Source organism: Camelus dromedarius, chromosome 2, assembly GCF_036321535.1.
Source record: "Camelus dromedarius isolate mCamDro1 chromosome 2, mCamDro1.pat, whole genome shotgun sequence".
Lineage (NCBI taxonomy): Eukaryota > Metazoa > Chordata > Mammalia > Artiodactyla > Camelidae > Camelus > Camelus dromedarius.
The window spans coordinates 121,019,223-121,039,958 of record NC_087437.1 but is presented as its reverse complement, the minus strand read 5'-3'; the positions used below and the strand labels follow the sequence as shown (position 1 = coordinate 121,039,958).

General features: G+C 58.3%; 1 protein-coding gene across 8 annotated transcripts in view; it reads right to left on the bottom strand.

Annotated features, from left to right (window-relative positions):
• Positions 1 to 20,736, bottom strand: part of TRPM2 (transient receptor potential cation channel subfamily M member 2) — a 50,159-nt gene that overhangs the window by 13,560 nt on the left and 15,863 nt on the right. For 6 of the 8 annotated variants that reach the window (XM_031460733.2, XM_031460732.2, XM_031460731.2 and 3 more), the window contains exons 8-20: positions 20,558 to 20,619; positions 19,206 to 19,406; positions 15,281 to 15,383; positions 13,729 to 13,850; positions 13,184 to 13,516; positions 9,028 to 9,165; positions 7,549 to 7,678; positions 7,229 to 7,374; positions 6,532 to 6,644; positions 5,627 to 5,840; positions 4,048 to 4,166; positions 3,400 to 3,532; positions 2,790 to 2,961 (exon numbers count right to left, since the gene is read on the bottom strand). In XM_031460733.2, coding sequence (XP_031316593.2) covers positions 2,790 to 2,961; positions 3,400 to 3,532; positions 4,048 to 4,166; positions 5,627 to 5,840; positions 6,532 to 6,644; positions 7,229 to 7,374; positions 7,549 to 7,678; positions 9,028 to 9,165; positions 13,184 to 13,516; positions 13,729 to 13,850; positions 15,281 to 15,383; positions 19,206 to 19,406; positions 20,558 to 20,619 — 1,986 coding nt within the window. Of the gene's footprint in view, positions 1 to 2,789; positions 2,962 to 3,399; positions 3,533 to 4,047; positions 4,167 to 5,626; positions 5,841 to 6,531; positions 6,645 to 7,228; positions 7,375 to 7,548; positions 7,679 to 9,027; positions 9,166 to 11,333; positions 12,728 to 13,183; positions 13,517 to 13,728; positions 13,851 to 14,271; positions 14,291 to 15,280; positions 15,384 to 19,205; positions 19,407 to 20,557; positions 20,620 to 20,736 lie in introns of those variants that run through there. The other 2 variants (XM_064476562.1, XM_064476564.1) reach the window with 2 other exon arrangements.

The following is a 20,736-nucleotide window of genomic DNA, read 5'->3' as shown; positions in this document are numbered from 1 at the left end:
GAAGAAGTAGAAAATATGAACAGAACTACAGCAAGTACAAAGACTGAATTAGTGACTTTAAACCTTTCCACAGAGTCCAGACCCAGACGGCTTCGCTGGCAAACTCTGCCAGATACTTAAAGAAGAATTAAGTCCAATCCTTCACAAATGTTCCCAAAACATAAAAGAGGAGGGAATACTTCCTAAGTGGTTCTGGGAGGCTGGTCCTGCCCTAACAGCAGAGCCAGACAAAACATTACAAGAAAACTACAGACCGATACCTTCTACAAAACAGACACAAAATCAACAAAGTGCTAGCAGAACTGAATCCAGCACATGTAAAAGGAACTAGGCACCACCCGTGACCAAGTGAGGCACGTCCCCGGGATGCAGAGCTGTTTACAACTGAACATCAATCCATACGTCATATCAACAGCAGAAAGGACAAAAACCACTGGAACATTGTCAGTCCCCAGTGCTTCCACTACAGCTAATAACAAGAACAAAATAATAAATCAGTAAATAAGCCTAATTACCTCCCCCTTCAAAAAACTAAACAATTACTTCTAAAAAATAAAGTACATCTCTTAAAAAAAAGAAAGAAAGAAAGAAAGAGAAATACAATACATCCAGGTTGGAAAGAACAAGGGGTCTCTACTTACAGGTGACATGACCTTGCACATAGCAAATCCCCCCAAAACCCACTTAAAAACTATTGGCACTAATACAGAAGTTCAGCAAGATGTCAGGAAACAAGATCAAGATACAAAACACAGTGTGTTTCTATGCACTGGCAATAAATAATCCAATTAATAAAACAATTCTACTTACAACAGCATGAAAAAGAATAAAACACTTAGGAATACATTTAGCAAAAGAAGGTCCCTTTATACACTGAAAATTACAAAATACCATTGAAAGAAATCAAAGATCTAAATAAGTGGCAACACATCCCACTCAAAGTCCTAGATGCCTTTTTTGGAGAAATTAACAAGCTGATCCCAAAATTCACATGGGCCCCAGGGACCCAGAGGCCAAAAAATGTTGAAAAAACAAAAAAACCAAGTTGAAGAACTCACGCATCTCCATTTTAAAACCTACTACAAAGCTACACTGGCCAAGTTTACCTCCAGTGTGGAATTGGCAAGAGGATGGACTCACAGATATGCGATGGGGCTGAGAGCCTGGAGGTAAACGCTTTCATTAATGGTCAACTGATGTTTGACAAGGATGCCAAGACAGTTCAATGGGGAAAGAAGTCTTTTCAGCAAATGGTGCTGGAACAACTTACTATTTGTATGCAAAAGAATGACTCTTACCTGACACTGTATACAAAAACTAATTTAAATACATCAATGGCCAAAACTAGGAAATAAAACTGTAAAACTTAATTTTTTTATTGAGGTATAGTCAGTTTACAATGTTGTGTCAATTTCTGGTGCACAGCACAATTTTTCAGTCATACATGAACATACATGTATTCATTTTCATATTATTTTTCACCATGAGCTACTACAAGATCTTGGATGTATTTCCCTGTGCTGTAAAAAACTGTAAAACTTTTAGAATAAGACCACAGGTATAGGTCTTTGTGACTCTGAGTTAGGCAATGGGTTCTTAGATATGACACCAAAAGCACAAATGATAAAAGAGATTCATCAGGTGAATTTCAACAAAACTAGTAACTTTCATGCTTCAAGGAAAGTGGAAAGACAGCCCACAAAATGGCAGGACTTGTTTGCAAATGATATATATGATAAGGGACTGGTAACCAAATGCAAAGAGCTCTCACAACTCAACAAAAAAGACAACCCACTTGAAAAATGGGCAAAGGATGCACAGGGAACTATATTCAATACCTTACAGTAAATTATAATGGAAAAAAATATGAAAAGGGATGTATGTGTGTGCATGTATGACTGAAACATGATGCTGTACACCAGAAACTGACACAACATTGTAAAGTGACTATACTTCAATTTTTAAAAAAGAAAAGAAAACAAAAAAAACCAAAAAGCAGAAACAACTCAAATGCTCACCAGCTGATGAATAGATAAACAGAATGCGGTATATCTGTACGATGGAATATTATTAAGCAACAAAAAGGAATTGAATACTGAAACAGAGTACAATATGGATGAATCTTGAAAATATTATGCTAAGGAAAAGAAACAAGACACAAAAGTACATACTACATTATCTGATTCATATGAAATGTCCAGAAAAGGTAAATTCTATAGCAACAGAAAGCAGACTAGAGGTTGCCTATGGCTGAGGGGAGAGGGGAGGCGGAGTGACAACTAGTGGGCCTGGTGTCTTTTGGGGGTGATGCGCTGTTCTAAAATTAAACTCTGTAAATATACTGAAAAGCATGGAAGCACACACTTCATGAGCTTTACAGCGTGTGAATTAGATCTCAGCGAAGCTGTTGAAGAGAACAAATCAGTGTGCGAAATGTGTCCTCTCCGTCCAGAGGACGGGTCACTTCTGACTTCAGTGGGAAGAAGAGAAGGAATAGGGTGGAATTTAACGGTGCTGGGGGGTCACCTGATGCCCCAGGGCCCCAGGCACACTCTTGGACCTTGGTCTCGCCACAGCTGGTGCAGCCCAGGCTCCCCCAGCTGACGCCCTCCCTCGGTTGGACACACACGCACCTGTCTCCGCCACGGGCACCGCAGGAGGCGTGCACAGTCCCCGGGCAGCACGGAGCCAGCGGGAGACGCCCAGCCCTCCCGCCCGCCACCTGAGAGCTTGCAGGGGCCCCTGGAGTGGGGCGCCCCCTCCCATGGCTGTCAGGGGCCCCGTCTCACCGTCGATATAGGCAGGGATCTGCCCGAAGATGGTGAGGTAGGAGTGGTACACAACACCCCGGAAGATCCACTCCACCCGGCTCTCGTTGTGGATGAGGATGGCCTGCTTGGCCACCCCAAAGGACACGACCCACACAGCCAACAGGAACAGGAAAAAGAAGACATCCTTCATCTGTGGAGACAGGGCAGGCGGCACCTGGCTGCAGCCACGTGCACCTCAGACTCTCTCCCTGCCCGCAGGTGGGCTGTGCGCCCAGCAGCAGGGGGAGACTCCGTCCACAGCCACCACGGCATGGACGCATGGAGCCGGGAGCTGCGGGGAGACAGCCCTGGGCTGCCCCCACACCCCAGCAGGGTGCTGGGCACCCTGCCTGAGTGTAGGAGGGGTTGAACGTGACCATGACCCAAGGAGGGAGTGATAGGAAGCTGTAACAGGAATCAGGAATGAGCTGTGGAGATCAGGGAAGGCTGCCTGGAAGGGGCAACATCCAGGCAAAGACCCAAGACAGGTGTGCCAGGGGGTGGAATCCCAAGGGGCAAAGCAGGGCCCGGGAGCCTATGGGGGTTGCCTCACTTGCAACTGGCAGTGGGGTCCCCCTCCTTCACTTACCATCCGCTTCACGATGATGATCTTGGGCCCCAGCGTCTTACTGATGGTGAAGATGTGCATCAGCCGCAGGCAGAACATGATGAAGTCCAGGGAGAGGATGATGCGCCCGGGGTACAGCAGCCCCGGGACGAGCCTGGTGCCGGGCGGAAGCAAGGACCTCAGCTTGCCGCCCCCGGGGCATGGCCCCAGCTTCCCACTCCCTGCCACAGCCCACGTGCGGCCCCTGGACCCCAAAGTACTGAAACCTGGGTGTGAGCTTGGGAGACAGCCTGCAGAGAGGCATTCTCCAGAAGGGTCCGGAAGCCCCGCCTCGGGGGCACCCTCGGAACCACAAGGCTGGGCCAGGCCCCTCTCGCTTTGATGGGCAGTAGAGAGGTTCCCAGGGCCACAGCCAGAGGGAGCTCCCAGGCTGGGACATGGGCCCAGGCACCAGGCAGCTACCCACGTGACAGAGTCCCTGAGTCTCCCTCCTGAGTCCTCTATGGTCTCCGGTGCCCAGGGTGAGCAGGGCACCCTCAGGACAGATGCGTCCAGAGAGGAGCTAAGCCCAGCTGGGGGACCGGCTTCCAGCCTCCTCTGGAGCCCACCCCGTGGGTGCTGCTGCCTGGCTGGGATGGGGTGGGGGGCGCCCCGCATGGGGCCGCTCACCTGCAGGTCAGCCCTGCGATGAAGAGTAGGATGGCACCAATGTCCAGCTTATTCCAGAAGTCGCTGAAGTACAGCGCGGCCATCTTCATCAGCCCACACTCGTCAGGGTCGTAGAGGAGCTGGGGAAGATGCGTCGGAGCCTGCGTGTCACCCTCTGACCCCCACCCCAGCAAACCACTCCTTGCCTCCTGGAGAGCCTGGTGAGCTGGGGAGGGGGCCGATTTCCGCGTCCCACCCCCAGGTCAGAAAGAGCGGGAGAGGTGCCGCGGGCAGGGTATGCGGCCAGGCTCGTCCAGCCCTCTCAGACCGCAGCGCTCCGGGACGTGCGAGGGGAGCCTCTCCCGCTGTCAGGGGCCAGCCACCACCCCCAGGGTCTGTGCTCCCTGCCTCCTGCAGCAGCCCCAAGAGGACAGTGAGACCACGAAGGGGACCTCAGCCCTGCTTGGCCTGCACGGCAAGAGTCCCCACGTCTTCCTTGGGTCCTGGCCCCTAACGTTGGCAGCTGGGAAGGGGGGGCAGGCAGCCCCCTTGGAATAATCGGATCCCCTCCCTGGGACCACGGGACAGACTCAGGGAGAAAGGCTGGCCCTCTGTTTGGGGCTGGCACCAGTGAGGCCAGGGCTCAGGGAACAGGGGCTCCGGACCCCTCCTGAGAGGGTCTGGCTGCAGTGGGCCGTGTGGCACGAGGAGGGGCCGGCAGAGCTAGCAGGGCTCCAGGCCTGGCCCGCCCCAGCCCCGCGCCTCCTTGCTGGGGGCTCTGACAGCCACAGGGTCCCCAGTAGGCGGCGGTGTTTCTGAGCCTGAGCACAGCCGGCTGTATGTCCGGGGCCCTTGGTTGCCTACTGCAGAGAGCAGGGGTGAGTCTAAGGTGGGCGTCCCTAGTGGGCTGGCCCCTCCACACCCCAGTCCCGAGAGTCATGTTCATCAGCTGCCACCAGGTGCTGGCACCCTGGGGACAAAGTGGGGACACCCTTGTGACGTGAGGGTCAGCCTTGCCCAGGGAGCAGGCTGGTCCTCTGCCCCAGGCCCCAGAAGAAGCCTCCAAGCCCTGGATGGGGCCCTTTGCTCACCAGGACATCTAACAGTGGGGTTTGGGGCAGGGAGGCCTTGGCCGCACAGGGTCAGCTTGACGTCATGGGGGCCGGAGACAGGTGGGCCACACGTACGTGACCCTGCCCGGGCAGGCAGGGGAGGTGACAATGACGTGGTAATCGGTAACCACGAGCTGCCAGCTCAGGGCATGGGCGGGTCCTTCTGGAGAATTATCACGCCCCGGGGACTACCCTAGGGTCGCCACACTCTGCACTGCCCTTCACAGTGGTCCGAGGGGCCTCACACCCCTAAGTCCAGGCCCGGAGGGCCTTCCCCTCGGGGTCATCAGAGCTGGTTTCAAGGAAAAGTGATGCCTGGGGGTTCAGGTGGATTGAGGAGCTAGGGTGGGGTGCGGCCGGCAGACCACAGGCCACCCTCCCCGAGGGTCCTCGCCTGGCTCTCAGCAGCCGTGTGAGCATCGCTGGGGACGGCACTTGGCCAAGGGCAGGGCGCTCCCTGGGTGGGGGTGGGGCCCAGAGGACCACACCTGGCGCAGCTCCTCGCACACCAGGGAGAAGAGCCAGACGTAGATGAGGCACTCGCAGCCTGAGGGCGCGGGCTGGAAGTCCACCATGAGCACGTAGGCGAAGAGGCAGAGGAAGGCGAAGTAGGAGAGGATGTTCAGGTGGAAGACGACCACGGGCGCGTTGAAGAAGGCGCGGATGCGGGGCAGGCCCCGCACGTCCTGCAGCCGCCTCTCCCTGGGGGCAGACACGGGGGACCGCGGGGCGTGAGGGGCCCGACAGAAGCCAGACTCAGCCACCCAGGCTCAGGGGGCACATCACGCCACAGAGAAGGGAGGGCCAGGACGGGTGTGCGGCGGCCGAGCCCGCACACCCAGAGCAGCAGAGGGCGGGACCAGATGGCCAGTGAAGGGTGCCCCAAAGGGCTCTCTGCTGGCTACTCTTCAATTAAAAAAAAAGAATTAATGTCCAAATGGATTTAAACAAACAAAAAATAATAGAATGAAAAAAAAAAAAAACGGGCAAAGGAGGGGGAGGGCCTAGCTCAGCGGCAGCGGCTTAGCACGCATGCGGCCCTGGGTCCCGTCTCCAAAACCTCCGTTAAAAATAAATAAATAAACCTATTGACCTCTCCCCCCAAAACTAAAAAAAAAATAATTCTAAAGGGCCCTTTGGTTCTTTCAGGCACGTAACAAAATACTCAGGCCCCGGGGGATGGGGAGGCAGGGTGGGCGATGCACCCCCCCCAGCACCTGGGGACAGCAGGTGTCAGCACAGGTGGCCCCTCCCTCCCAGCATGAACCCACTCCATTCTGGGATGGGTGGCAGCAGTGAGGACACACAAGACTCGCCCCCAGCAAGGGCACTTGGGAAGGCAGGTCCCAGCCCCTGGCCCCCCAAGGCCGCGGCCTGGCAGCCAGGCGGACACCTGAAGGAGACGAGGCCGGTGCAGAGCAGTGGGAAGGCCAGCATGCACAGGACCACCCGCCAGAGCCCGTTGTCCTCGCAGAGCTGGCCCCACCACACCTTGGTCAGCAAGGCCTGCAGACAGAGGACGCCGGCTTCAGGACGGTGGGCACCCCCACCCTGACCCCGCGCTCCCTGAGCAACCCCGCCCCCCAGGAAGAGTGACTGCACACTCCAGCTCGCGCTCCGAGCCCTGGCACAGGGCGCGGAGGGCAGCCCCACACGAGCCCTGTCATCTGCCAGGTGGGCTCTCCCGGGGGGAAGGCGCAGGGATCAGACCCCGGCTTCCGCCTCCCACTGACACCAGCTGCCCCTCTGAGCTCTGCCGGGTTGGGGGAGGACAGGGCTCCCTGCCACCACATCCCCGGGATCCAGCACAGCTCGCCCACGACGGGGCTCTGTGGACATGGTGGCAGCAGGAGGCCACGCTCCAAGGATGTGCCAGCATCCCGGGACCAGAGCAGCCTGGACTCGGCGCCCCTCCCACGGATCCCTCCAGAGGCCCCAGGCGGTGTAAGGGGGGCAGGCGGTGGGACTTGAGGCTGGGCCTTGGGGACACCTGGGGGCCTGCACCCAAAGCACGTGCCCACAGGTGCCCACGCCCCCCACCCCGCAGCACCGTGGCAGGTGATTCTGGAAGCAGGCCCCCAGGAAGTCACCTGGACGCCCCCATGAGACACGAACTTCATGTCCTTGGCCTCCAGCGCCAGCTGCAGGCAGGTGGCCTTCCCCCAGGCCTCCGACACGCGGACCAGCAGCTTCTGGGCTCTCTCCTCATCCTTCCGGTAGCACTCGGTGAAGACCCCTGGATGGGAAGGCATCCGGTCCCAATCAGTGACAGCTGGGGAAAGGGTTGGAGCGCAGCCCCTCCAGCCAGCACAGCCTGGACAGGAAGCAGGGCTGAGGCCTGGGGCAAGGACCCCCAGGCGACCCCGGCGGAGCTGAGTGTGGCCTGAGGCCGGGGCCCCGAGGCACTAACCGATGGCTCTCTGCTCGTACTCGTCAGCGAGCGCCAGCATCTCCTCCAGGCTGTCCGTGTCCTCCTCCTCCTTGGACAGTTCCTTCAGGATCTTGCTGCAGGCCAAGGCTGCCGTGATGCAGTCCTGGCTCTGGGCCCCGGGGAGAGCCACCGTGAGACCTGGATGGTCTGGCCCGGGGAACCCCAGGCCCCCTGCCCGGGGTGATGAGAACAGAGACTCCGAGATGGCACAGGCTGCGGGGCCATGCCCTGAGGTAGGTCTTGCCTAAGGCAGCCATTGGCTTACCCTAGGCCAACATGTAAGCCCTTTCCAGTGACTCAGTTGCCTACACCGGCCAGTGGGAGTGGTCAGCTTGCCAGGAGGCCCACTTGCCCACCTGGAACACAGACCGGATGCAGGCACTGACAGCCCTGCCAGCACCAGGCTCAGAGCTCCCCGGGCACCTAGTCAACCTCGTGCATGGCGTACCCTGAAGGCGTCAGGCCCTTGCAAGTCCCTGTCCAGCCCTGGTGGCACCGCCAGCCCCAGGCACCAGAGAGGGGCTAAGAAAATCTCCTGGAGGCACCAGGTCTGAGACAGCACTGGCCCAGGGCGAGGGGCTGGTGTCAGAGCCTGGAAATCCGAGTTTGGCCTTTCCATCGCCTGAGCCCCACAGGGCACACCCGAGGCCACAGTCAGGCCTGGATCTGCCGCCCACCCCAGGCACTTGGGAGACAGCGATCCTCCCAGAACCAGAGCCTCTGCTGGGGCACTGCGGGGCCGGCTCCTCCGAGCGGTCTGGAAACGCCAGTGCTGGCAAGTGGGGCCTCTGAGAGAAAACTGTGAAACATTACTTCCTCGTCCAGAGGAGAATCTGCCTGAACTAAAGGAAAACCACACGGGAGGACTCGGGCCTGCGCTGCTGGTTCTCAAGGAGCCGTCTGGCGAGTCCCTCCTCCTGGGCGATGAAGCCACACATGGGCCCAGGGTGTGAGGGGCCGCTCGGCCAGCTGGCGGGGGCTCCCTGATGGCCTGCCAGCGGGCTCAGGGCAGCAGCACCCGGGAACTGCCCACATTAGGAATGGATTGTGTCTGAGACCCCCAGCCGTCAGTGGAAAGAGAAGGCGGCCCCTTTGCCAATGGAGTTTGCCTGCAGAGGCTCCTGACCAGGGCGGCCACAGCACGCGCGCTCACCACCAGAAAGCGTGGGGCACAGAGGTGGCCTGGCCTGCCCGGTGTGGGTGCCCCGCGAGCCTGTGCCCGGCACAAACCGCAGGAGGAGATTGTGTGGCATTCCTTTCCAAAAACCCTCTTCTCGCCTAGGGCCAAGCTCTCTGCTCTTAGACCCGGACAGGCTGAGTCCCTTCTGGTGCTGTGGACACCCACTGCCCTCCCTCCATGGCCACTGTTGGCATCGGGTTCTCTGGCCCGGCTCCCCGGCCGGAGCCCTGTCACTGGTCCACACAGAGCCATGTGTGCCGGGAAGCAGGTCTGGTTACCTGAGCCCAGATGATTTCTGCCAGCTCCCGACGGTTCTGGATGATGGCCCAAATGAGAAGATCACGGACCGGGTCCATGGTGAAGGCGGCATGGCCTGGTGAACGCTTGTACAGGGACCGGAGACTCACTCCCTGCACCTGGTGAGCAGCAGACAGTCAGAGCCCCCACTAATACCCCACAAGCATCAGAATCCCAGGTGGCCTGCTGGGGGCGCAGGTCCCGAGCTCAGCCCCCACGGTCCTTGGAGAACCAGCCCTTCAACAACACCTCTCTCAATAACCCCTAGATCCTTCTCCTGCACACTGGGGTTTTAAACCGCCACTCTGCAGACACGTAGAAACACCCAGAAAGTGTAATACCCAGCTAACCCTTTCACCAACATTGCAGACCCTTGTTCCTCACCAGGCACCTAACGTTCCTTAGTCTTACCTAATGGCATCAGAACCGTTCTCTGTAAAGTAAAATGTAACCCAGTGTCTGTTCCTGGATTCATGGCTGTGAGTTCCTCAAGGAAGCCCACATAGTATCTCCTGCAGAGAAGGCCGGTGAGAGCGAGTGCTGGACAGACAACGAGGCCACACATGAGCGGCAGGGCCCTGGCCCCAGAGACACTCAACCCACAGCGACACAAGAACCCAGGCTTCCTGGCCCATCAGCAAATAAGCACGTTCTCAGACGGCCTGGGAACAATTCCCAGACGCAGAGAACACATTTCCCACATCACACACAAAACTGCACTTCCTTTAAGTGCTTTTTGAAATTTCCTGAAAGCTCATTTTTATTAAAAAAAAAAAAAAAAAAGAAAGAAAGAAACACTGCTTCATTGTCTTAAGTTACAGACACAGTCGTGTGAGCTGCCACTCGAGACCTTAGCACGCTTTCCAACCGGGCATCTTAAACACACCAGGGTCAAGAAAAGCAGGACTGTGAACACTTGAAAGCAAGCCACAACCACGTCTTCCTCAGGGGTCAGGCATAGCTCACTGGGGACAACAGATTTGAAAACCTGCAGGAAGTGGATAATTTTCTAGCAGGAAAAAAAAACCAAAATCAATTATGATCTTAGAACAGACAGAAAACCTAAACACCAGGCTCATCAGGAAAGAAAATGAGAACGTTATCAGGGTTACTACCCAAAAAGGCACTGGGTCCCGACGGGCTCGCGGGGAGGCTGCCGAGCGTGGAAGCAGCAGTGAAGCCCAGCCACATAAACCGCTCCAGAGCAGAGAAGGCAGAAAGGCTTCCCAGTGTCTTTACAAAGCTAGTGCCAGGGCCTGACAAATTCAGCCCCCAAACAGAACTGCCAGCAAAGGCTTAAACATCCTGATGCAAAACCCTGAAAACACTAGGAATCCAGCATCATCTTAAATTTCTATTACACAGCAATCAAGCTGAGGTTCAAAACAGGAATAAGAATATATGTATACATATGTGTATGACTGGACTATTACGCTGACCACCAGAAACTGACACAACATGGTAAACTGACTATACTTCAATTAAAACAAAAAGCACATTACTATTGTGGGGGGTGGGTGTAGGCCAGTGGTAGAGCGCATGCTTAACATGCATGCGGTCCTGGGTTCAATCCCCAGGACCTCCATTATAAATAATGTTTTAGAAAACCATATTACTATCAGGAAATCTATTAAAATAATTCGCCAAACTCATAGATCAAAGAAGGAGAGCAGTTCCTCATCTCAAAAGGCGTCGGTACTGAGGCTGCGTTTGTAAAACCCGAGTGACCCAGGAGGTGAGGTGCCCTCACATAAACACGCGTGCAAACACCGCACCCAACACGGGGACGCTGCAGGACTCCCGTCAAGTAAGGGTGCAGGTGAGAAAACCCCCCTCCTCCTGTGGTCCCAATACGCGTGCCCCTCACACAGCCCCGGGAGGGCCATGCTGACCAGACCGCAGGGAAGCCAGTCACACTCGGGGGCGGGACTCGGGGTGCAGGAGCAGGGAAGCCAGTCACACTCGGGGGCGGGACTCGGGGTGCAGGAGCAGGGAAGCCCATTTTCCCCGCAGCACCGCTTTAGCAGCGGAAGTTTTCAGGGGAGCTGTGGACTGAAGCATGTCCCGCAAATCTCATATGTTGAAGCCCCACCCCCGGCATGACTGTACTTGGAGAGGGGCCTTTAAGTACGTGACTAAGGGTAGACGAGGTCACGGGGCCCGGAGCCCACAGGGGCAGGGACGCGGGGCGCGCGCTCCGCGTGCTGGGAAGGAGGGCCCTTCGCAGGCCGGGAAGGGAAGCCTCCCTAGGACCAGCCCTGCCGGCGCGCCCTGCCGGCGCCCTGACCTTGGACTTCCGGCCTCCAGACCGCGAGAGGTAAAGCCGTCGTTCGGGCCGCCCGCGTGTGGTGTGCGTGCCGGCAGCCGTGCAGCCCGAGACAGCCCTCGGCACCGCCAGGTGGGAGCAGCTGTAACACAGGCCCCGCGGTGAGGAAGCGGCTCTGGGCCTGGGTGGGGGCCGAGGCTGGGGGGCCCCACGGCCGTGAAGGTAGAAATGTGGGCCTCAAAGGTGGCTCTGGGAGAGCTCAGGCGGGAACGGTGAGTGTGCTGCCAGGAACTGGGCGGAAGGCCATCCTGTCATAGCGTGCGGGGGCCCGGCTGGGCGGGGTCTCCCGTCCAGGGGAGGGCGGGCCTGGCTGTTCAGCGGAGGAGACTCCCAAGCAGGGTGCTGAGGGAGCTGCCGGCTTCTCCTCCAGCTGAAGGTAAAGTGTGGGAGGAGGGGGAAGCTGAAGGAACGGTTAAGCAAAAGGAACCAAGACTGAAAGGTTTGGTCAATCCTGAGCAAAGCAGGAGATGCGTGCTCCGGAGAGAACACTGCGGGTGGCTGGACCCTTGCTTCATAAGGAGATGGTGGCACGAACATGGGGTTGACCAGCCACCATAGCAGAGGCCAGGACTGGAGACGCTGCCCGTCAGGACCAAGGGGGTGGAGAAAGCGGGAGGGGACACAGGAAGGTGTCGCTTCTGGGATTCTACAGGACAGGACAGCAGAGCCACCCGCTGAGAACAGGACTGTCCTTCAAAGAAGGGCTGACCCTGCAGGTGACTCAGAGGCCATCAGGGGCTGGGCAAGGCTGTCTTCTCCTCAGTTGCAGAGGCTGGGGTCCCTTCCTTGGGCCAGGATGCCCCCACCTGGTGCCTAAGGGCCACGGGGGTGACACCACCAGCACTGTGGGCCCAGAAGGCAGAATGTTGAGCCAAAGAGGAGGATTCTCGAGGCTTAAGTCTCGGGGAGTTTCCTGGCTGGGTTTTGGACTCACTTAGAGCCTGTCAGCCCTTCCTCCTTCCGGAAGGGACTTTCCACCCAAGGCCTGTCCATCCAGTGTGTTCTGGAAGCACATAGCTTGTCTCTGCCAGGTTCTCAGCAGGCGAGGACTCTGCCTCGGGGCGCACCTGCCTCGAGTCTCCCCCGCGCCCGATTTACGAGGCGTCTTTGGAGTGGATACTGGAACAAGCTAAGATTTGGGGGCTATTGGGATGGAGTGAGTGTGCTTTGCATGTGAGAAGGACATGAATTTGGGGGTCAGGAGCAGAAGGCTATGGTCTGAATTGTGTCCCCCAAATTCATCTATTGAAGCCTTCAGCCCGGGGGTGACTGTATTTGGAGATGGGCCCTGAAGGAGGCGATTAAGGTTAAATGAGGTCGTCACGTGGGGAGGGCCTTGATCCAACAGGATGGGTGCTCCTATGAGAAAAGGAAGTGACACCAGGCACGCTGGGACAGGCCACGTGAGGACGTGCCAGGAAGCGGCGGTCATCTGCGGCCAGGAGGAGAGGCCCCCAGAAGCCCACCCTGCCGGCGCCTGGACCTTGACCTGCAGCCTCCAGAGCAGTGAGAGCAAAGGTGCCTGTTGTGGAAGCTGCCCGTCTGTGGCATCTTGTCGTGGCAGCCCGAGCTGACTTCCCTCATAAAAATAAAAGCTAATTTTTTGGTTGGCTTTCTAGTTTTCAGGGGGCCTGGTAATTAGGCTTATTTATTTACTTTTTTTGATGGAGGTACCGAGGGTTGAACCCAGGACCTTGTAACACACGCCAGGCACGTGCTCTACCCCTGAGCTATGTCCTCCCTAATAAAAAGCAAACTTTTTACAGCTGGGAGGACGCGGTGGCGCCTGGAGCCCTGCCGCCCGCACTCACGTTGAGTCTGATGTTGGGCAAGGGCAGCGAGAGCCGCGGCCGGTCACTGGAGCGGGGCCGGGGGTACAGCGGCTGCGTGAAGTCCCCCAGCAGTTCCCGCAGCACCTGGGCTACGTGGTGCAGCTGCAGGCGGGGCGCGGCGGGCTCCTCGGCCAGCACCTTCTGCAGCTTGTAGTGGAACAGGCAGGAGGGCTCCAGGTTCTGGTACAGGTAGAACAGGGTGTCCCACGTGACGAACTCCTTCAGCTGCACCCCGTTCTCCAGGAAGAGCCTCACAAACTCCGGCTTGTTGGTGATGAGGGCAGCCGTCATCATGGGGTGCAGCTCTGAGGGCTGGGAGGGATACGTCAGGGGCCGTGGGGGCTGTGCGAGTGGCCATTGCCCCGCAGCATCCCGGTCTCTGTGCCCCTGGAGACAGGGGTACCGCTGCCTCCCATTTTGGAGGATGAGACTTGCTGGTTGCCTTCAGCAAGGCAAGGGCCACCCTCCAGCTTCCGAGGCTCAGCAAGTCTCCCCCTGCCCAGGTCAGCCCTGAGCATTCCTACCTTCCACTGCCACTCATCGGTGAAGATCTCGCTCCGGGCGATGTCCACACGGTTCCACGCCACCGCTAACTTCAGCTGGTGGCCCCAGTTCTCGTGGCCAAAGTAGTCGTGGCTCCGAGAGGCTGCAGGCAAAGCACATGCATTGGGGACTTCGATCTGGGTCTCAAAGCCACTTCCTGTCAGCACCCCGGCCATCTAACAAAGTCACAGGGGGAGGGGTGTGTCACCAACCCCAGTCTCTATCATTTTCATTGAATAGATATGGTGCTCAGTCATAAAACCCCCCAGCCCCACCCGACACACACACCTGTATGAAAGCATGTTCCTCTCGGTGGTGGAATCAGAGAATCTGGTTTTCCACCATCACCCCCACACCCCTCAAACCCGCGCCCCACCTCCACCCTCCGGTCAAGCCCCTCCATCCTAAGTTTAAAGCAGACGGGGGTCTCTGAAAGGCAGGCATCTTAACATTAACATCAAAAGTTAGACTCCAAAAGCCATCACATTTGCTTTCTCGCCTTGATTGTAAAACCACCACCTCACCCAGTTCTCAGCGCAAGTATTTGTCCAACTAGTTTCTGCTCTTTCTGGAGTAACATTTTAACTCATGGGTTGTTATTCGGGGAGGAAGAAAATAGAACTTTGACACTGACCTCACACCACACACAAAAATTAATCTGAAGTGAATCACAGCCCTCAACACAAAAGCTGTGCCCACAGAGCTTCCACGACGAAACAAAAATACACGTGCAGCCGCGGGGAAGGCAAAGATTTCCTGGGATGCAGAGAACAGGAACCATACAGGAAAAAATTGGTACATTAAAATGCATTAAAGTTTAAGCTGCCTGCTCTTCAAAGGCACCTTGAAGGACGTACAAAAGCAGACCACGCACCAGGAGAAAATGTCCTCAGCTTGTACACCCGATACAGGCTTTGTGTGAGAACAAGACAGGAGCGCTTACAGCTCAAACACGAGAAGACGAACAACCAAAGACACACGGACGGAAGATCTGCAGACACGTCACCGAGAGTCTACACTGATGGCCAAGAAGCCCAGAGAGGCGCAAACCCAAACAACTCCGAGGTCTCGTCCCGCACCTACCAGGGAGGACGGGCCAGGGGCAGAGCGCAGAGGGCAGACTAGGGGCGGAAGTCGACCAGGAGCTCTCCTGTCCACGAGGATGCCCTGCGCTTGGCCCCTGTCCTGCGCTGGAGGCAGAGGAGTTTAAACACTAGACAAAACGTCGGGGACAGGAGTGGACTTTCAAGGTTCTTTCTTTCTACCCTAAAATTTAATCAGAAACTATGAGACCACGAAGGCATAAATCAGCATGGGCTACGCTCAGATTTCAGTTAAAAAGGTAAGTTGAAAAAGGAGTCTGTACCCCAACCGTGGCAATGGACACCCACCTGCCCAGTGGGGCTGCGACGGGGGCCCAGCATGGTCCACGGCCAGCTGCCCTCTGACCAGTGCGTCTGCCCACAGGTGGGGGTTCAGCTCCTCTAGACCAGGCCTCAGCTCCCCCCTTGTCCCCCTTCACCTGACCCTCACCTTTCAGCAACGCCTGCAGGATGGCCACGTCCACGTCCTGCTGGCCGTCCTTGCCTTCCCGGAAGATGGTCAGCAGTTGCCGCTTCCGTACGATGTCTTGGATCTGCAACAGACGTGCCCCGAGTGAGGGACACGGCAGCACACGGGCCTCCTGCCTCCTCAGAGGGTGCCCAGAGAACTGAGGCCCCAGACACGGGGCCAGAGCCCCAGCAGGAGTCCTGCCTGCCTGCCCATGTGGCCAGGGCCACCACCTTGCCTCCCCATGCCCTATGAGGACCAAACGCTTGATGTTTCTGAACGGCCTGTCGGGTGGAAAACACAGCCCAAGTGTCAAGAATCTTCACCTCTCTGATCAGGCGGCGTCTGCAGAGCACCCAGCACTGCTTAAGGCCTCTCCCTGGTTCTCCGTGTCCTGCCTCACCCCGCCTGCCTACCTGCCTCCTTATCTGTTTACCCACCCACCCATCCTTCCATTCCCCAGTTCATCCAATCACCCACCTACCTACCCACCCAGCAGTCTGTGTATGTACGTATGTGTGTATCTACGGATGTATTAACCTGCTCACCCCACCCATCTATCCACCTACCTACCCCATCTATGTACCTAGGTATCTATTTAGCTGTTTAGTTATTCACTCTACCTGCCTACCTATTTACCTACCTACCTACCTACGCACCTAGCTACCCACCCCTCCTTTCCATCCGTCCATCCACCATCACCTATCACCTGCCTATCTACCTGTCATCTCTTAGCTGCCATGCCTGCTACCAGTCGCTGCCCCCTCGACCCCCTCACCCTGAGGTGAGGGTGGCCCTTCCCCTAGCTCCCCACCTCCCAAGGCCCAGAGATCTCCCAAGCTCCCCAGGCCAGCCCACCCAGCCTCGCCTGCCCTCCCGCCTCCTCTCCTAGCCTGGCCGCATAGCTCACACCTCTGTACAGACCACTCCCACCTAGAGGGTCCCTCGCACACCCTGCCTCTGCCTCTAAGACCCCAGCCCCCCCTCTCCCTCGGGGTCCAGCTTCCACATCAACTCCAATGCCCCCTGGTGTCCCTCCCCAGTGCCACCCTGTCCTCCAGCCAAAGTCTCTCCTGGGTTTAGCTCAGCTCTTGATTTGCAGGACAGGGCAGCTATCGCAGAGTGCCGCGTGGTCTGTGCTGACCCAACACTGAGCACTTCCGGCGGTGATGTGGCTCCGTCCTCTGAGTTTAAGCACTAATGATCCCTGTTCTGCAGACAAGAAAGCAGGACACTGGAGCGGTTCCTCCTACGCGGTGCCGGCGGCGGGCCTGCACGGAGACTCCCAGCTGATGTCCCCGTACGCCAAGGGCAGCCCCCGAGGGAACAGGCCCTCCTGTTCACCCCCAGACCTGCCCCAGGGCAGACCAGCTCTGAGGCTTGTGGAGCGAAACACTGATCGTGGCTGTGGGGTCCCCTCCCCCCCAAACAAGAACCCCCGCCGAGGGCAGCCCCTGCTGGAGACAGGTGTGTACGAAACTCCACTTTCAGGCCTCGACTCAGCAACGGATTGAAAACACTGGACCCTTTAAGCTTCAGCAGGTTAGAGTCAGTTCTGAGAATTGCCTGAATAATTTACAAGCTCACTGAGGAAAGGCCCCAGGCCTGCCGGCCAATCCCCACCCGCTGGGCCCACTGGGAGCAGAGCTGACGCCACGGCAAAAACAATCTCACAGAACGTCAGCGTCTAAGGACGTCACTCTGAGGCCACAGTCAGACAGACAAGAGCAGGTCCCTGTGCTGCCCAGGAAAACTGCCCTGTTTCCATGGGAGTGCGCCCGTGGCCCAGCCCTCAGCCCCATCAGGGCCCCAACCCTCAGCAGCCCTTCCCGTACCCACGGCTCCCGAGGGACCGTCCTCCCACCACAGGCCACCTGCGGTGCGTCCCTGCGGTCTCTGTCTGGTGGGCACAGACGGCTCACGTGGCCCAAAATAGGACACAGTTGGAGCTAAGCTGCTCCACAGACTTGCCCTGAAGAGCACACATCAGGCACTTCAGAGTGAACTTCCATGAGTTTTTACAACCTGGCTTGGCGTCCACAGAGCCGCGTGAAAGACACAGCCCCAATGTACTGATGGGGAGACCGAGGGTCGGAGAGGCCCCGACTGCCCCCACCCCAGCAAAGAATCCTGACAGGAAACAGGTCAAGTGGCCTCAGGACGGGCGACCCCAGTTCCTGGGGCTCCGAGTGTGGCCGAGACAGCCGGTCAGCACGCCCACAGGTGCGGGAGGCATGGGGGCTCCCGGGCAGCTTGCTTGCGCTGGCCAAGGGCTTCGTGGGCCACTGGGCGCTGACCCAGCTGCTCTCCTTCACACCTACCCTCCTTGCAGGCTGGGGTCATGGCCGGGGCTGGGGTCCCGCTACAGAATTCACTGGGGCCTTCAAAATCTGGACCAGGGAGACGGCCACCCTGAGGCCCATTCCAAATGCCTGAGGTCTCCCAACTGAGGCAAATAGCCTCAAAGTACATGGGAAAAATTCTAACTCCCTGTGAGGTCCACTGGAGGAGCCCGTCTGCAAGGGGTCCTTGCAAAGTCCTCACCCGTCTGTAAACAATTTTATCCCCACTGTAGGTATGAGAGAACGAAGCACCAGTGCGCTCTAAAGCCAGACTACTGAGACGCAAGGCAGCTATGGTCCTGGGCCATCTCAGCTGTGACCTCCCCAGGCCAGGGGAAGGATCCAAACCAGGCATCTTGGGGGTGGGAGCGCCCACAGGGCTCACACTCTGCAGTTGAGGGGACAGGCCCAGAGCCCCCAGGTGACCCCACCCTGTGCCCAGAATGATGCCACGGAAACATCTCTGGAATCCACTGTGCTAGCTCGAAAGTGTCACACTTAAAAAAGGAGAAGAAGGAAAAACAAGACAATAAAGAAGACAGGCTAATGGTTCAGATCCCGGGACAGAAAAAGGCCATCGGCGGGTCAACGTGGCATCTGAGCGATCAGAGTGGAGCCGCAGCCGTGAGCCAGAGCTCACCTCTCAGCTCTGACAAACGCACTGGGCTCGTCAGGACGCTGGCGCCAGGAAAGCTGGTGAAGGGAGGACAGAAGCCTGCTGCTGCCTGTGTGACTTCTCCACAAATCTAAGATTGTTCCTGAACAGGGAGAGGACAGGCGGGCGCTTGAAGCAAGGCTGCCCCCACCCCTTCCGGAGGTCTGTGCTGAGACTCGCCAGCCGCAGGGTCACGGCCCCGGACTCCGTGATTCCACGGGCTGGGAAGGACCCTCCCTTTGGGTGCAACTAACTCCTCCCAGGTCTCGAGTCTCTCAAACCCCATGGAGATGGGGGAGTCCCCTGGAATGCTGCCCCAGGCCCAGCCCACCCCGACACCTCTCTGAAGGAGCCCGTGAAGCACCCCCCAGATCACCACCCGGTTCCAGGGCCTCATCTGACACGTCTATGGGCCTCCCTGCCTTGCCGACCCCAGAAGGCCTACGTTAATCTGCCTGGGTGGCCTTGAGGTCACCAGGCCCGGGGCCTGGGCCAGACCCTGCCACCCACGGCCGCCACCTGGCAGAACCCTTGCTGCCCAAATCTCGGCTCCCCGCCCCTCTGCCACCCCCAGGCCTCACACCGGCCTCCTGCCCGTCCAGTGCAATGGGCTCCTATTCCTACGATGCCTCTCGATCCTGCAGGCCCAGCCCGGGCCCGGAGTCCCGCAGCCCAGAGGTTCAGCAAGTTCTCCCTCGCAGGACAGCGTGCAGTCTCAGCAGACAGCTTCCCGCCTGCCCTGGGCCCTCTGACGGCCCGGCTCAAAGCTCCCACCCTCTGCCGACCACTCCGTGCCTGCCCCAGGCCCCCGGGGCCTCCGTTTCTGGGTTCTGCGTGCCCCGGCCTGCCTGCCAGGCTAGGCAGTCAGCAACAGGTTCACGCCCGGTGCCCACGTGCCCGTCTGCCTCACCTTTTTGGTCCACTCCACAATCCGGCTTTCGGTGAAGGTCTCAAACATCTCCTGGAAGAACATGCCCAGCTTCTGCTGAATCAGGGAGACGGTGATCTCAGAGATGGGCAGGCCGGCCACCTGGGCAATGACGTCAGCCACGCGGCCCGAGCCCGCCACGATCACGCAGGGGGTGCCGTTGGTGATGGCGTTGTAGATGGTCTGCAACACAGGGACGGCCGTGAGCCGGGGCCTGACGCCTCGCCCGCACTGGCGCTTCTGAAACGGAGTGTTCTCCAGCGGCGCTGGCGTCTGGCTGTCGTGACGCCGACGGAGGACGCTCACTTGCTAGCAGTCCGCTGCTCGGCGGGAAAAGGAGCTGAGCCTGCTGTGCCGTGGGGGGCACACCGACACACCCCCTCCTTCCGGCCTATCGCTCACCGCCACCGTCACCAAGGGTTAGGACGCTGCCACCCCCCAGTCTGTGCGCACGAGAGCCGTCTCTGAAAAGAGGGTGTGCTGCCGGGGCCAGAGCTCTGCTCCCCCGTTAAGGCCCAGGGTGAGACCAGGACATCGAGGGAGACCCCTGGAGACCCAGGGTGAGAGCAACGCGAGGAGGGGCCCCAACCCCAGCAGGAAGGACGCCCTGCTCGGGACGTGAGGAAGCAATCTGGATGCTGTCTGCGCAAGAACGGCCCAGGGGACCAGACTCAACCCCCGCCCCGGGGACCCCAGGTCCTGTGCTGACCGCCTGCGATTACTAAGCATAAACGGACACTTTCCAGGATCCCCTACTTAAAACGTCCAAGCTCTTGCCCCGCGTCTGCAGGCTGTAACGTCGGCGTGTGTTCCTGCAGCAGGAGGCAAACTGGCCCAAATTCCACAAGGGAAGCGAACCATGCCATAGAGGGTTTCTGAACACAGGTCCGTGACAGCGCGTGAAAACCACCGAGGAACCTGCTTTACATGCAGCTGTTGGTCCCACGGGGCTGGGTGGGGCCCGAGGGCTGGACTTTGAGAACCCCTCCTGGGGTCTGGGTGCAGAGCAGCAGAAACCCCCACAGGCTGCCCTGGGGTCCTGGAAGCAGGGGGCATGCGGTCCATCCTTGCCATAGTCCCCTCGGTAGCCCCCGTTTCTTCTGTGCCAGTCAGGCACCAGGGCCGAAGACAGAGCACCCATCCCATGGCAGGGTCACTCAAGGGGCTCCCGTCCCACCCACCAGAGAGGCCCGCCACACGGCACACCTCCCGTTTCACACCTACTGGTGGGCAAGCCCCTGCCCTCCCTTGCTGACCACCCCACTGGGAGGTTGTCATCCCACGTGCAGCAGGACGTGACCCCAAGAGGCCCCGCCCTCCGGGCCAGGACTCACGTGCAGTGTGCCGGGCCCGCCCTCCAGCACCACGCAGACGAGAGGGATCCTGATGGTCACACCTAGGACCAAGCGGCAGCCCAGGTCAGGGGCCGTCCACCTGGCCCTCTCCCCACCCTCCAGCTCCAGCACACGCACGCATGCACTCCTGCCCCTTTCTGGGGTGGAGAGGAGGGCTG